This window comes from Neophocaena asiaeorientalis, unplaced genomic scaffold (genome assembly GCF_003031525.2).
Source record: "Neophocaena asiaeorientalis asiaeorientalis breed wild unplaced genomic scaffold, Neophocaena_asiaeorientalis_V1.1 scaffold461, whole genome shotgun sequence".
NCBI classification, from domain to species: domain Eukaryota; kingdom Metazoa; phylum Chordata; class Mammalia; order Artiodactyla; family Phocoenidae; genus Neophocaena; species Neophocaena asiaeorientalis.
Window position 1 is genome coordinate 94410 of NW_020173230.1, and position 15860 is coordinate 110269.

Below are 15860 nucleotides of genomic sequence, written 5' to 3' on the forward strand. Positions count from 1 at the left end.
CGCGCCCCGCGCTACACAAAGTGACGGCCCCGGAGCTGCGCGGCGGCGGCGCGTGGGCACCGGAAGTGCCGCCACCGGGCTCCGCCCCGCCGGTGCCAACGGGGGGGCACTTCCGGTCACGCGGGGTCCAGCGCGGCCCCTGAGGGGGCGTGCGTGGGGGCAAAGAAAGCGTCCCTGGTGTGGGGGTGCCCTCGGACGTGGGTCGCCGCGCTCGTGTGCACTGCGTCCCGGGCCTTGGGGACCCTGGCGCGCCCTGCGCCGCCCCAGGGCCCGACCTCACCTCTGGGGACCCCGGCCCCGCCCTCCCCCTAGAGATGCCCGCGAGGTCCGCCCGCTCCCCAAAACCCTCCCGGCTTCCTTGCAAACATGATTCAGGGGGCGCTACCGAGCGCCAGACTCGGCCAGGTCCACCTGGGCCTCGGGACCCTCCCCGGGCCCCACGACGGTGGAGGGAGGCGATGACCCCTATGAGGGCCCGCGTGCCCTCAGACCCGGGCAGGGGCGGGGGGCGATCCCTGCTGGTGATGGGCCCGCAGTACTGGAGCAGGTGGGCCGGACGTCTACAGCTCGTGCAGGGCCAACGCTGGGTAAACATGGGCGGGGGGAGAGGGGTTCCCAGAACGGACCAGGACATGGACTGAGGGGGCCGGTGGGCCAGGGTAGCTGGATGAATGCAATAAGGGCCTCAGATCTGGAGGCTTTACAGGTGATCCATGGGGAGCGCCTGCCTCTGGGAAGGGAAGCGTTCCCCCAGCAGGAGGCAGGAAGGACAGATGGCCGCCTGAGGAGGTGTGAGAAGGTGAGGTTGGTGGACTCAGGGGACGCCTGCAGCCCTCCCCAAACCTAACCGCCTCTGCCCCCCAGGGGCCGCAGCTGGGGTCTGCCGGTGAGCTCTTGCACCCACGGAGGTTGGGCCCTGCTGCTTCCCCAGCTCGTACCCCATGGGTACCATTATTCTTATATTTTCACTAGTGACCCCGCGCCTCAAGACAGGATCATAGTCTGACTGGGCTCGCGGAGGGGTCACGCCTACCTGAAGTAACAGCTTCTCCTTCCCAGAACCTCAACACCTCGCTGGGGAGCTGCTCTGGCCCACTGAGGACTCAAACCTGCCTGCAGCCCCCGTCCCAAGCCTTGCCTTCCCCAGCCCAGAGCACCTGCTGTGCGGCCTCCAGCTGAATCCAGCTCCTCACGCTTATTGTTTGGCTCCTGGTGTTTTAAAAATGTCTTAAAATGAATAACTAACACTTAAAAATTGAGGGTCTCTCATTAAAAGATGGACAAAGTCAGAAGTTCTGCCAATGTAGAGACTGTGGTTTGCAGGGACCTGAGAAGGGACCAGCCCCTGTGGATGAGCCTCGGCTTTGAGGTGCTCCCTGCCCACCGTCCCCCCGACCCTTCTGTAGGCCCACTTCTACGTGGCACCCCCCTCTGGTCCTGTGGTCCTCTATGCTTTGGAACTCTGGACCCCGCCCCCACCCTTCACCCCAGGTGGTTCCAATGAGAAGATCCGAAGGTGAGGTAACTCACAAGAGCAGCAGAGGCCAGGTAAACGGGAGCAACAGGAATGGAGGCACCAGAGTCTGCCACCTGGACCTGAAGGGGTGGGGCAGGGAAGGATGCTCTTGGGCCTGCAGAGGGCTGGAGCCGTGGAGATGGCTCACCAGGTGGGAGCTGGGATTGACGTGAGACTCCGCCAGCCCCGTCCTCCCCTCTCCCACCCTGCCTGTGCTGCCCACTGGTCAAATCCACTCCTAATGTGGGGGGCAGGGGAGCCCAGGGGATGCAGTCAGAGTCAGGGCCCAGAGCCAGGTAGAAAACAAATGGGGGAGGGGGCAGGTAAAACAGAGAACCAACAGCTCATCCCTGCTTAGAACCCTCCAGCTTGTCAGGCAGGGAGCCCACGGTGCCCCAGCATCTCCTCAGATGTCCTCTTGGCCTGTTCCCACCTGACCCCTAACCTAAGACCCGATTTCTTCCCCTTGTGTCTCTGCGGATTTTCACAGGCTTGGAGCCCACCAGACCCTGCCCGCTCAGCAGGCCCCACCCTCCCTGTCCCTGACGGAGTCTCTGCCCTCAGCTGACCGCCATCCTCAAGAGACTGAGCAGAGGCTGCCACCCTAGGCGCTCTGGTTTCCTTCCCTCTCTGAGGGGATCCTCTCCAAGACCCCCCACAGCCTCTCCTTCCTCCTGCCTTGTGACAGGCAGAGTCCCCAAAGCTCGTCCTGTCCAGGACACTGAGTGATGTGACCACACAGCCCACTGTGTTCAGTGTGTCCCAGGTCAGAGGTCAACTTCCACCCCTCCCCTGCCCCACGCGCCTGCGACTACAGGAGCCGGGTGTGCCCAGGTAGCCCACCCACTGCTCTGTGAGAATAAGACCTAAGCCGCTTGACATGGTCCTTAGTATCTGTGTTTATTTCAGAATCAAATAAATGTAATTCCCCACTCTTGTGACCCCACCTGACCCTGTTCCTTCCAGGCCTGTTCTCCACTGGGCCTGGACTGGATGCATGGGCCTTGCCAATGGCCTCGGGCTGGCTGAGCCTCTGCAGATGACCTGCCCCCCCCCACCCCTCCCCCAGGCCCGACGTCACGTTTGTGCCTACTCAGGGCAGTGCTAGGCTGTCCCAAATGGGCCACGCCTTGTCCTCTCATGACCCGAAGTCACCTGGCCTTGACCCTTCCAGCCACCTAAGTCCAGAGCTGCCAGGGGTCAGGGCTGGCTGCCCCCAGGTGCCTGTAGGCACAGACCATGGAGCAGGACCCCTGCCAGGAGGGCCTATCTTCACAGGGCTCCTGGACAGCAGAGACCCAGGTTCCAGCCTTGAAGCTCCTTCTCCCCTCCCCCCTTTAGTCCATCTCGCAGTGATGTTCCAGAAAGCACCACGTGACCCCGCTGCTTGGGTTTTATGAATCTCAACAAGTCCTGGCCACTGGCCCTCTCTGGCCATCCCTTCCTGTGGGTTCTCAGGTTCTCAACAGCACCCTTCACTCCCTCCGAGGCCAGCAGCCCTATCCCTGCTTTTCCTTCATTCTCAACGGGAATTCTTGATCTGGGTGTGTGTCCACATGTTTACACTCAGCCCATATGCGTTGCACACCCGATGAGCTTTGGACCCTGTGCTTACTCCAGTTGGTGGGGAGGGCGGGGGAGATGGGGGGCCCCGTGGCTCACCAGGCCCTAAGGATCGTGTGTAGAAACGTGTGAGAACCTGATGGGGGCAGAAGGCTGCAGGTTGAGGCGTGAAAGGGGATGGGAGAGAGAGGTTAGGAGGGGTGGGACCAGGAAGAGAAGTGTCGAGAAGGCCCGCAGGACTCACTGCGTTCCCAGGAGAACCTGGTGACCCAACTCGTGAGTCCAGACTCAGCCAAGGCCCCAGCACCACCCACAGGGAGACCCACTTAGGGCCATCTGAATTTACCATGGGGTCTCTCAGAACTCAGATATACGATCCTGCCTGGCAGCGATAGAGAGCCCTTTGAAAACAATTATAAATGAAAGCAAGGCATCAGTATTCCATGTTGCGGATGACTGGAAATGGAGTAGGGGTTTGATGCCATTTTTGGGCATGATGGGCTAACTAGGTGTGCCCCAGTCCTTCCAATTGCCTGGCTCTGTGAGGGGCAGCTGATGGACCAGAAACACAAGGACCATCAGAAGAAGGGACCCAGGCCCGCTCGAGACTTCTGCCAGTATGAGGCTGCCTGGGGAGAAAGGGAGGGTGAGTGGGCCTGTATCTGGGCTGGTCCACCCTGCACCAGCTGCTTCTGAGCCAGAAGAAGAGACGAGAGGGGTGGTTGGCAGTGTGTCCCAGGGACAGGGCCCACCGGGGCCTGTAGCCCGAGAGAGCAGGAAGCAGCAAGAACAAGAAAAACAGAGACCCAAACTGGACGTTGTCGCTTGGCCTGGCCAGCACTAACTGTTAGTCGGAGCTCTGGAAAGGGGGCTGGTGGAGGTGGGCTGGGCAGCGGGGAAGCAGCAGGGAGAAGGGCTGGCCTTAGCGTGAGCTCCTTCTGCGCCTGCCACCTGGGCTGGTCGGGGGTGAAGGGTGGACAGAGCAGTGAGGGGCACAGGGCCTCCATGCCCAGAGGAGGGCAAGTCCTGAGGTCCCAACTGTGAGAGCCATGGGCCAGGAGCTGAGGGGAGCTGCAGCGAGGAGGTCCCCACACCTTCATGAGACAGGTGGCATTTCCGCCATACCTGAAAGATGGCCAGAGACTGGGATGCAGTGGGGCAGGTGAGACCTGGCCTGAGCAAGAGCCTGTAGGTGAGGAGCTTGCGGCAAGTCTGGGGAGGGGGCGGGGCCATCCCATGGCTGCAGCCTCACATCCCAGTGGGGGCACCACAGCAGCAGGCAGCCAGCAATGGCATCAGGTAGGGGTGGGTTGTCACTTACCAAGATGGATGGGGGGGGGTGGGAATAGCAGGGGTCCAGATGGGATGCAGGGTGCTGTCCAAAGGCTGTTGAGGTAACCCATGTGGACAATGACAAGGCTTCAAGGTAACAAAGTGTCTTAGTGCATTTGGGCTGCTATAACAAAGTTACCATAGACTGGGTGGCTTAAACATTTATTTCTCACAGTTCTGGAGGTTGGGAAGTCCAAGATCAAGGCACTGACGCATTGTCTGGTGAGAGCCCTCTTCCTGGTTCATAACTGGAGCATTCTCACTGAGTCCTCACACGGTGGAAAGGGTGAGGGATCTCTCTGGAGGTCTCTTTTCTAAGGGCACTAATATCCTTCATGAGGGCTGCACCCTCATGATCTAATCACATCCCACAGTCCGCCAGTCCTAATACCATCACGTTGGGGATTAGGCTTCAATGTGTGAATCTGAGGAGTGAGGGGAGCAGGAAGCAGACACAAACGTTCAGTCTGTAGCACAAGGTGACAGAGTTAAGCTGTGGAAATGGGAATTGCTGATGGGGAAAAACCTGATCACTTTGGGAACACACCTCCTGGTTCTGTGATCCTTGACACTATTGTGAAGAATTCTGCCCATTGTCCTTCTGGAGGGAGCCCCTCCCTGGCCCAGCCCCTCCCTCAGTTTAAATTGCCCCCTGCCCGGGGGGGCCCCCCCGAGTCCATCCTAGCCCCTCCCTCCCAGCAGTGCAGGGCAGGCTGGCAGGGAGTGATTGTGCCGGGTCTGGGGACAGGACAGGAAGGGGACTGCCAGAGGGCAGAAAGGAAGAGCAGACGGCTCCCTCCCATCCTGGGTGCAGAGAGAAATGACAAAAATGTCCACCAAACAGGGGCAGAGCTTCAAGTCCAGGCAGAAGGGAACAGGCAGGGGTGGGGTCTGGACTGCAGAGAGGTGAGGCGTGAGCCGGGTGTGACAAAGACTCTCTCCCACACCAAACTTTTAGTCTGAGCCTCATCTCAGTTAGGCCTCCACTTTGGGGCTCCCATGTCTATCTTTGCATTGCCCAGTTTTAGCAGAAATCCTGTCAAGTCAGTTTAGCCAGAATCCCCACCCTGGATATCTGATCAGAATCCTCACCCCCAGAATTCCCTAGGTGATGTTCTCTGGTTCCCTCTGACAGTGGCACTACTGCCCTCTCCCTACGCGGGGCATGTAGGGGCTGGCTGGGGACGTTGGTCAGCACTCCTCTGTGCCAGACTCTGCCAGCCCCCAGCAGGAGAACCCAGGAGGAGCCCAGGAGGACTACCTGCAGGTGGTGACAGCTGAGCATGTCCTAAGAGTCTAGTGGGAGGGAGCTTCGCCCAGCTGTGGGGGGCCAGCCTTTGAAGGCAGTGCACGCCTGTGGATGAGTCTGTGCAAAGGTGGGGACAGATCAAAGCCCATATGCCCCAAAAGAGACATCCTGGATCTCACAAATTCCAAGTGCACCTAGATGCCTCGTACCTCTCACATCCCGTGTCCCTGCTGCAGAGCCACAGGAAGGCTGACACACAGAATGAACTTCATGGCAGTCACTGGATGGCTGACAGCCTCCTCACCACCAGCATCCCCCGTGGAGGGCACAGCAGTAACTAGGCAGATGACACACCCCACTCCCGCCGCGAACTTGATTTCGTGGATACGTTTTTATATGCATCCACTAAAAGGTTTATAGATCTATAAGAAAGGAAATTTTATTAATGCAGAAGCATCTGATTTATTTTTTTGGAGACTGTTCGATTTCTTGCACCTTATTTCGATGTGTTTAAATTTACTTCTTGGGAATTCCCTGGTGGTCCAGGGGTTAGGACTCCGCACTTCCACTGCAGGGGGCATGGGTTGGATTCCTGGTCAGGGAACTAAGATCCCCACAAACCGCACAGCGCAGCCAAAAATAAATAAATAAATAGGTAAAGTTACTTCTTTTCCAGGTGAATTTGGGAAACCAGTCAGGATTGGGTTCAGCACCGAGTAACAGGAAAGATCATCTAAGCAACAATCTATGCACACCAAGGATGTGATTGTCCTCAGGTCGGAGGAGGAGTGTGGTCCAGGGCTGGTCCAGCAGCTCCCCAAGGCTATGGACCACCTAACCCCACTCCCTTTCTCCCCTCCCCTCCCCCGAGTCAGCCACTCAGCAGCCTTGTAAGCCATGCTGCTGGGAGCAAGAGGCACAAGTTATCGGTGGGCAGTTTAAATTGCGTTATTTAAATTTGGTTCCTGTTTATATACTTACTGCATCATTGTTTACTTATTCCTAAAACAGATAAATAACTTGGAAGTAGACTGGCAGAGTAAATCAATTTATGGCTAGAGTTTTTAGTGTCTGGGAGAATGTGGTAGGAAAGAGCCTAGTAGCTAAAAAGGGTCCAGAGTCTGAAATGCCTTTTACTGAGGTAAGGAATTTAGATTTTTCTCCTGTAGGTCATGCGAGACAGAGGTCATTTTAGGAGGTGCTGGGAAGGGACTTTCAGTAACGCTGAATTCTGTTCGGAAGCAGTTGTTACCTTTACTCTTCTTCTTCTGATAACATCAGAGAGAAAGTCTCTGTTTGGGGCTCCCTGGTCTCTAACACTTTTCAGACATTTGCTCAGCTCCCATTTAAACAAAGATAATTTAACAACATCGTTTTGTTTCCATTGTTTTTTTTTTTTTTTACAACTACCTTCTACTTATGTCAAGTGACACTGGTTTTCCATTTACGGTAAGTAAATTTAGCTTTTAGAATAAATTTAGCAGAACTTCCAGTTTCTGGTCCAACATTTAAGGAGCTTGGAAGTCACTAGTCCATCATCACAACAAGAAAACAAATGAAAATCAACAACTCATCCGAGATCCATCAGAGAATTGAAATCATGGGGCAAGCCACTGCCCCCAGAATTGGAGAGACAGACAGCAGGTACAGAGAATCACAGCTTCCTAGAGCAATAGCGCCTGCAGCAGCAGAAACTGCACTGGAGCCGGCGCTGGTGCAGCAAGACTTAAACTGTAACAGACAAACTGTTAGGGCCTCAGTGCGGTAAGTCTGAGACTTAAAAATTCCAGAGGTTCCAGTCTTAGGAAGGCCTTGCACTTGTGTGAGTTTTACCTCCAGGAGGACCAAATGGAGAAGTGAATGACTGGGATGTTATAAGGGAGAAGAAGTAGGAATTGGGAACACCCTGTTCTAAGATCTCTCTCTCTCTCTCCCATGATATAGTATAGTGCATAGCCCCACCGAGCTCACAGCTGATCGCCAGTATCAACTACAAGTCTCGTGATGAGCACTTTTGGATGTCTCAGCCCCACGGAGCCCTCAGGTGATACAGCCCTGGCTAACATCACATGGGGCAGGAGGACCACCCAGCTGAGTCCAGGAAGCCTGCAGAACCATGAGAAATAATAAAAATCTGTTGTTTTAAGCCACTGTTTTGGGGTGGATTGTTGCACAGCAATTGTTAACTGAAACAGAGGGCGTTAGGAGAAGCAGGGGCCATCCAGAAGGACTCCTGGGTTTGTGTCTCAATGTCTCCATGTGGACGGTGCTGCCAGCCACTGAAGGGAGAAATCAGGAAGTACAGGCTTAGCCAGGGATTGAGAGCTCCGTGGGGCCTGATTGAGCTTTAGATCTTTGGAATATCCAAGTCTGGGAGACCAATGAGTCCTCAGGTTCAGGGCTTTGGGGAGATGCCTGGGTGGTGGCTGATGTCACAGGATGGATAAAGTTACCTGGGAACCCTACCAGACCCTACCTGCAAGGAGAATCCTAAGGGCATCGCTATGCCTTTCTACCATCTGGGGGCCTCACAAAGTCTTCATTTCTACAGTGTCTAAACTTTTAAATCTTGGAATAGTAGAAAGCCTTATCTCATAGAAAATCCAACCAGAGGAAAGAGTATGTGTTGGTCTCTTGCTTTCAGTGTGACAAACATATTCCAACTGTCTACTGTGTGCCAGGTTCATTCGCACATATTATTTTACCTGTTTGACACACAATAACCCAGAACAATAGACCCTCTCGCTCACATTTTAAAGGCAAGGAGAGTTGTCACATAGTAACTGGTGGCTACAATTCCAATCCCCAAGTCCTCACTGGAGGAAAGAGGAAAGGCTGACTCAAAGTCTGACTGTATCTTATTCCCTGGAGATTCTCTGTTTTACCAGAGACTTCTGGGCTTAGCCAGCCTGCCCCTTATATGGCACAAATACAGCCCAAGGGTCAGCCCAGAGAGATATTTACCTGAGTGCTAAGAAGCAGAATGACACCCTGCCCTACTGCCATTATTGTGACTAACACAACCCAAAGAGACAGGAAGAACTTCTTACCTGGTCCCTCTGTCTCACACTAGCGCCTAAAATAGGTAAAACCTTGAGTCCTAGCCTGACCCCCTCATAGAAACAACCTTCTCCCTACCTTTTGCAAACCCTTGCAGATATGATCATTATATGAACAATTGAGGCTAACTATAGTCAGTAATTTTGGGGGTTAAAAAATGTTTCCCACTGTATTTTTCTCACTTGATGAGCCAGCCTTGTAAGGTCTGGACTCCTTTACAGAATTCCCCAAGGAAGATTCCTTTTCTTAATGTTCTTGTCTCTATGTTTTCCTTTGATGTCTCCCAACACATATGAATTAGTCAGGTCTGGCTGGCTGCCAGCACAGAACGGCCAAGATGTGATATAAACCCAGAAAAGCAGAGTTCCTCTGCGACTTAGGGTCAGGGTCAGGGTCCAGGTCAGGGTCAGGGTCAGGGTCAGGGTCAGGGTTAGGGTCAGTGTCAGGGTCAGGGTTAGGGTTAGGATCAGGGTCAGGGTCAGGGTCAGGGTTAGGATCAGGGTCAGGGTTAGGATCAGGGTCAGGGTCAGGGTCAGGGTCAGGGTCAGGGTCCGGGTCAGGGTGAGGGTGAGGGTGAGGGTCAGGGTCAGGGTCCAGGTCAGGGTCAGGGTCAGGGTCAGGGTCAGGGTTAGGGTTAGGGTCAGGGTCAGGGTCAGGGTTAGGGTTAGGAGGTCAGGGTCCGGGTCCGGGTCAGTGTCAGGGTCAGGGTTAGGGTTAGGATGAGGGTCAGGGTCAGGGTCAGGGTCAGGGTTAGGGTCAGGGTCAGGGTTAGGGTTAGGGTCAGGATTAGGGTTAGGGTTAGGATCAGGGTCAGGGTCAGGGTCAGGGTCAGGGTCAGGGTTAGGGTTAGGGTTAGGGTCAGGGTTAGGCTCAGGGTCAGGGTCAGGGTCAGGGGTAGGGGCAGGGTTAGGGTCAGGGTTAGGGTTAGGGTTAGGGTTAGGGTTCAGGAGGGAAACTGGCAAGGTAGGGGAGGGTTAGGAGAGGGGAAGGTGGGGATCAGTGTTGGGCAGGAACCCCAGGGGCAGGGCCTGGATCATGGGCCTTCCAGGGTCCACACTTGGCTGGCTTCAGGACTCAGGAGTCATCCTGGGGACAGCAGGCACAGAGGGCAGGCCTAGGTAGTCTAAGATGCTATTGGAATGGAGAAGTCAAGTAGGGGTGGGAGAGATGCTGAGAAGTCCTGGGGAGAAGTCAGAGCCTTATCGGGAGTCTAGGGCAGGGGGATGGTAATTAAGGCAGGGGGCTAGGTGAGGCCACCTGGTGTAAGGCTGTGGACAGGGAAGGAGCAGACTCCGACAGACCCTGGAACCTGCCCACATTTAGCCGTGGAGCGGAGAACCCAGCATGGGAGTCGGAAGGAGAGTGTCCCCCGAGATTGTTCATGGCTGGGCTTCCTGGTGGAGTTTTGTCCATACAAGTGAGGAGGCCTTCAATCTCAACCCTGCAGTCACCTTCAAGGATGCTGCTGGAAATCCATGGGCTCTGGGAGAGAAGATGGGGAGAGGACACCTGTGCAAACTCCCAGGACTGGAGGAAGAGGCTCTGCCAGTGGAGACTCAGGGTTCTTTCCAGGTGGCCTTCCAAGGGAGCTGGGATGCACTGCAGAACTTTTGTGAATTTCCCATCTCAGCATCATACATCTCCTCCCAGTGATAAATGGAAATGCCACGTCCTGAAGATGATTGCTTAGATGTGAGATATAGATATATACATATATACATACATACATACATACATACATATATATATATATGTATTTTACTGTTGGGAATTATATTGTTATATTGTTGGGAATTAATATCAGATGTGTGCTCTCTATGTTTAAGTGTGACTGGTTGGTTTTTTCCTGTGAAGCCCATCAGAGATCCGTGGTTCAACAGGGAATTCTTACAGCGTAAGGGAGAGGAGGTGATGAAAATGGATCACAGCGCAATCACTAACATGGCCTCCGATGTGTGTGAAACCAAAACCACAAACCATACTTAACCAGCAAACACACCAGTCCACCTACAGTGGCGCAACTACTCCCATGCAACCAAAGCACACCAACTCTTTCCCCCAGAGGACACAAAGCCCCTTTATCCATCTTTGGGTGCCGTCATTTCCCTTCTACCTTTAATTCTCTGTAACTTAAATACTGAGCTATAAAATTAACTACTATGACTGTGTTTTACATGAGACGGTAGAGAAATGGGAGAAAAAAAGGGAGACAATGGTTAATATGTAAATAAACAGATTCACATCAAAATAAGGGCAGAACGCTGAGAACTATTACAGCCCTGGTTTCTGCAGCGGGTCACATGGTTGTAACTGTATTTAGAACTGCTTTCTTGCACACCCAGTGTGTGTTCTCTTTGCCCCCAGCAGGCCCCCGAGTGTGGCCTCCTTAACCAGAGACAGAAAAGGGGATTCTGGGAAACGTGGTTGGCTCAGCCCAGCTGACACACAGAGCTGCCCTACTGGCCTTCCATCTGTACTGGTGAAACCCAGTTCCCGTTTTACATACATCTGTTTAAGAACAAAATCAGCCATTTAAGACAAATATTAAGACAATGGTAGTAAAGGTGAATATAATAGATACAATATGCCAGTGTCCAAGGTATGGGAAACACTGATCCATAGGATTAAATATAAGCTTCTCGGCTTGAAAATCATGTGATTCCACAAACTGTAGCCCCTGCCCAGCCCACCCCTCAGCCCAACACCTGTCTCCCATAGCACCTCTGTCTGGCCTTCGGGAAACCCTTGGAGTTGCTAATTCCTAACCACATCCAGAGCTTCTCCGGCTCTGATCCTTCACACACAGCATGACTTCCGCCTGGATGCTTCCCACACCACAGCCAGCCCCGCAGTCCCTCCAGTCCTCACCTTGCAAACACCTCCTGGGACTTCCCTGGCGGCAGCAGTTAAGACTCCAAGCTTCCACTGCAGGGGGCGTGGAATTGGTCAGGGAACTAAGATCCCACATGCTGCACGGCCAAAAAACAACAACAAAAAAAACCCAAAAAGACACCTTCTGACCCAGGAAGACTTCTCCCGTGAGGCCACTTGGGTCCTCGTGGCAGAGCTCGTGGCTCTGTCCCCGCGGCCCATCCCATTGTGTCTCCCTCTCCCCCTGGGTTCTGAGCTCTTCAGCGATGCCTGTCAAGCCCTGCCGCCGGAACAACCTTCGCCCGCCCACCAGCTTCGCCTCCCCTCCTGTCCTGGCCCCTGTCTGAGATTTCCCAGGACCAGACCATGGAAGACCATTTGCGCACCAGTAACCACTCAAGGAAATGCGCACCAGTAACCACTCAAGGAAATGCAGCCAGGGGAAGCTGGTGAGAGAGGGGGACGCAGCATAGGAAAGGGGACTGAGGGGGAGGGAGGGCTCAGGCACAGCCACACAGAGGGAAGGAAGCTTCCGTGGCATCCCAGGGCTCCTAAGGAGAAGTGGTGCCAAAGCCTTGTCCTCGCCTGAGGAGGGAGCTGGGCTTTCACACTCCCACACCCCTCAGGGTTAGGAGTCCCGTCCCCTTCCCCTGCGGGTGCTGCTGTGGGAAGCTAGGTGGGGCGGGGTGGGGGGACCGTACGTCTGTAAGGACTCGTCCAAGGAGAGGTGGGCAGAGAATCTGTCCCGAGCCCTACTTAACCCGCACAGATCCACTCGCGTCCCATATGAATTCCACTCTGGGTGGAGAACGCTGACTGGAGAAGGGCTGGTGGGGTCACGTACAGCCCCTGAGGCCCCGGCTGACGCTTCTCATCTTCCCCATCCTTGGCTTTAGCATCTCTGCTGGTCTAGGTGGCTTGTCTGATGGGGTTACTCAGACCTTTACCCCCAAGGAGCCAGAGCCCCTGCTTGAAAGATCTGGATACCCTTGTCCCCTCAGTGAATGGTTGCTCAGCGAAACGGACCCAGGTCTATTTGGGGGAAGGACCAAGGAAACACTACTCTATACGAATACTGGGAACTGTCGCATCGTAAAGTCCTTGTCCAGGGGACCGGCTTCTCCTGCGATCAGCGGGCTCTGGCTCAGAACTGGCTCAGATCTAGGAACTGGGAAAGAGACTGTGACTTTCCACCGGGGAAGATGACATTGGTCTTCAAGGTCACCACTTTTCTTTTTTTTTTTTAATATAAGTCAAGCAATAGCCTAGTTGGCTGTTCACCCATCTTGTCCCTGGGAACACCATTGTCTGCTACCCATCACCATGGATCCCTTCAGGCCTGGACGCCACCCCCAGCTTACTGCCCATTTCAGTAACTATGTCTGTCTCGTCCTGGGAGTTCAGCATTACATCTGGCCGCTGCTGCTCCAAGGATGCTGCCACCCTGTTGACACGAGAGAGTCCAGTTCCGTGAAGGCACTTCTAATGTCAGCCCAGGTCTACAGACAGCAGCTCTTGCTGAGCTCCTGAATGAAGCCAGTGCCTTCTCACCTGCACACGGCTTATCTCCTCGGGGAGGGAAGGTCCTCTGGGCTCTCCCACAGCATAGCCAACAATGGGCTCTTTGGAATAAAACATCTATTTTCTCCAGACTTCTGATACTTTGAGTCAACACTCTGCCCAGGCAGTCCTGGCAACCCCAGCTCACTCGATGTGGACCATCGTCACGTCCAAGCTTCCAGCAGTCGTCTCGGCAGAGCGGTAGGACCAGCTCCAGGTGCCCTTGCCAGGGCGCTACCCAGGGGGACACAGAGGTGTGTCTCAACCTCCAGGCTAATATGCCACCCACTCCCAGCCCCTCAACCCCCAGATCCACTCCTAGGTGTGCTTCCCTTGTTCCCGCTGGTAGGTATTAGCCAGGACTTGCAGGTCCTTTGGTGAATAATCCCTTCCCTCCCTTGGCAGAGCCAGCGCTGTCCCAGCCAGGCCATGCCGGGCCTAGAACCTCATCATAGGAGGGCAAGTATTGTCTTGAAAGACGTCTGCCTCAACCAGACCTCTGCATGGTCTCTGGACAAGGTAAGAGGCACAGCTGGTGTTTCTAGCAAGGGAAATCGGGTCACACCTGCTGCCCAGAGTTGAGGGGAATGTGGGGGCTTGGTGTTCTCAAGGACGTTGCCCGGTCCAAGCCATAAGTTTCGCTACTCTTGCATTACGCCCTGTGCCTAGTCCTTGGCAGTCGACGCTTGGCAGAAAGAACCGAGTCCCTTTAAATACTGCATGGAGGCTTCTGACGGTCTCTCTGTGTCTTCAGTTGATAACTGTGGCCCCGAGCCTCTCTTTTACCCTCATCGTGGCTTTAATGGTGCTCAGCGAAACCAACCCGTTCCACAGTACCTATAATAACCGTTTCTTACATCTCTGAAGTGCTCAAGATACCGCATGAGCTGGGGCATCCCCTCTCACCTGGTATCCTGTCCTGTCCATCAGTATAGTGGCCAGGGGTCACCACCCACAAGGGGGCCCCTGTTGCTACAATGGGCGAGTGGTCCCAGCCCAGGGTCCCCACTTTAGACTCCACTTGCTAAGACCGCTGTCAACACCGTCAGTCTTAAGGTGGGCTCCCCAGGAGCAGACCTTGAAACAAGGGTCTACGTGTGCGTGATTTATTAAGGCCATGGAGACGCCAAAACTGGCTTTCTCCAGCGTCCACTGTCTGGTCCTCACCCCTCCCAGGAGGGTTTTACTGAATGAGCCCACCCCCCACCAAGGGTCTCAGGCTACAAGGATGGCTCTAGGGTGAGGGGCACTGGGCACGGGCCTGAATACTAAGTCCCTTGTTTCTAGAGCGACCAGGAAAATGTGCCAGAGAAATGAAGCTCCATGAAACCCAGAGGTGAAAACACAGGCAGGACAATGTATTTCCTCATTTTAATTTATTTTTCGTTGTTTGTTTCTCACTTACCAACACATCTGTAAAACGTAGCAGGCTCTGTTAGTAAAGGAGAAGCAGGGAGGACAGCAGGGCAGAATCTAAGGAGCCAAATGGGGGAGTCGAGAGCAGGAAGGGCTTGGGGGCCTGAGGTGGCGGGTGCCCCCCCGCCCCTGGCATCATTCTGCCTTCCCACAAGGCGTCATGTTGCTGCTGCTTTCACTGAGCCCCAGATGCTTACAAAACTGTCATAAAGAGCATTTCTGTTGCCTCCAATCCCTGTCCCTGACATTCTCCCTCTGACTCCCGGCGATGAGGCGGGGTCTACTCGGGCCAGCCCTCTGCACAGCCTGGCCCGGGAGAACCTGCCCCTGCGTCTCAAGGCCCCGACCCCATAGCCTCAGTCCCTGGACGGGCATCTGAGAAGGGAGGCTAGGGTGGGGCTACCCGGAGCTCTTCGGGAAGGATGGAGGGACCACCCCTTAGGACCTTGGACAGCACTCCCAGAATGCCCTCTGCTTCAGCCCCAGGCTTTTCTATTCAAGAGGCATTAGGGAGCGGCTGTGGGCATGGGAACACGGCAGCAAAGAGGCCTAGAGCCGGCCTGAGGCTTGCCTGGGTGGCCCTGGAGGGAAGGTTTCACCTTCACCCAGAGTGGACTTCCTGGCGCTTGCACATTGACCCAGCAGACACTCGGACCCTGTGTTTATGAACACAAACATTTTAATCAGGATTTTATCCACCCTGATGAATTTTCATTCTAGGAAGTATTTTCAAGGCAAATGCCACTGAGGACAATTTAATGCCTTGATCAGTTTTCTACCTAGTGCAGATACATTTCCTTTTTTTCCCATGAAATAATTTTCACCAGGACCAAATCCTTTTCACGTGCGTTGTACCACGTATATCGGACTCCCTGGTTAGTGTTCGAGCTCTGTCGAATGTCACCCACTGTCTCGTCTTGTCATTGGAATTTCTCCCCTGCGGCTCTCACCTCCAGTAAGTCCGATTTTCCCAGGGAGGCTTCCCTGACCGACTTCTCACCCATCGGTACCCGATGCCGAATCTGAACCGTGTGCTGTTTGCACTGATGTGCAACATCCGTGCTGTTTTAGCCTCGTCGACTTCCTCCTGTGGAGTGTTTCTGAGGGTGAACCCGTCCGGCCACTCGGTTGACCCGGGAGAAGGATGGTAGCCTTTCCCCGGCGATATTCCAGGACGTCCCGAGACCCCGGAACTGGGTCAAGACGTCCTAGCGGGCGCTGAGCTTCCTGGGTGGGGGGCAGGGAGAGCGGCGCCCTCCCCGACCTCGGCCCCCGCCCGGGGTCACGGCGCCT

General features: G+C 54.6%; 1 protein-coding gene across 1 annotated transcript in view; it reads right to left on the reverse strand.

Annotated features, from left to right (window-relative positions):
• The window catches only part of LOC112399864 (uncharacterized), a 36154-nt gene that overhangs the window by 14607 nt on the left and 5687 nt on the right, over window positions 1-15860 (reverse strand). Inside the window, exons 6-9 of the mRNA XM_024745265.1 lie at window positions 14971-15059; window positions 13300-13385; window positions 12953-13035; window positions 16-663 (exon numbers count right to left, since the gene is read on the reverse strand). Coding sequence (XP_024601033.1) covers window positions 16-663; window positions 12953-13035; window positions 13300-13385; window positions 14971-15059 — 906 coding nt within the window. The remainder of the gene's footprint in view (window positions 1-15; window positions 664-12952; window positions 13036-13299; window positions 13386-14970; window positions 15060-15860) is intronic.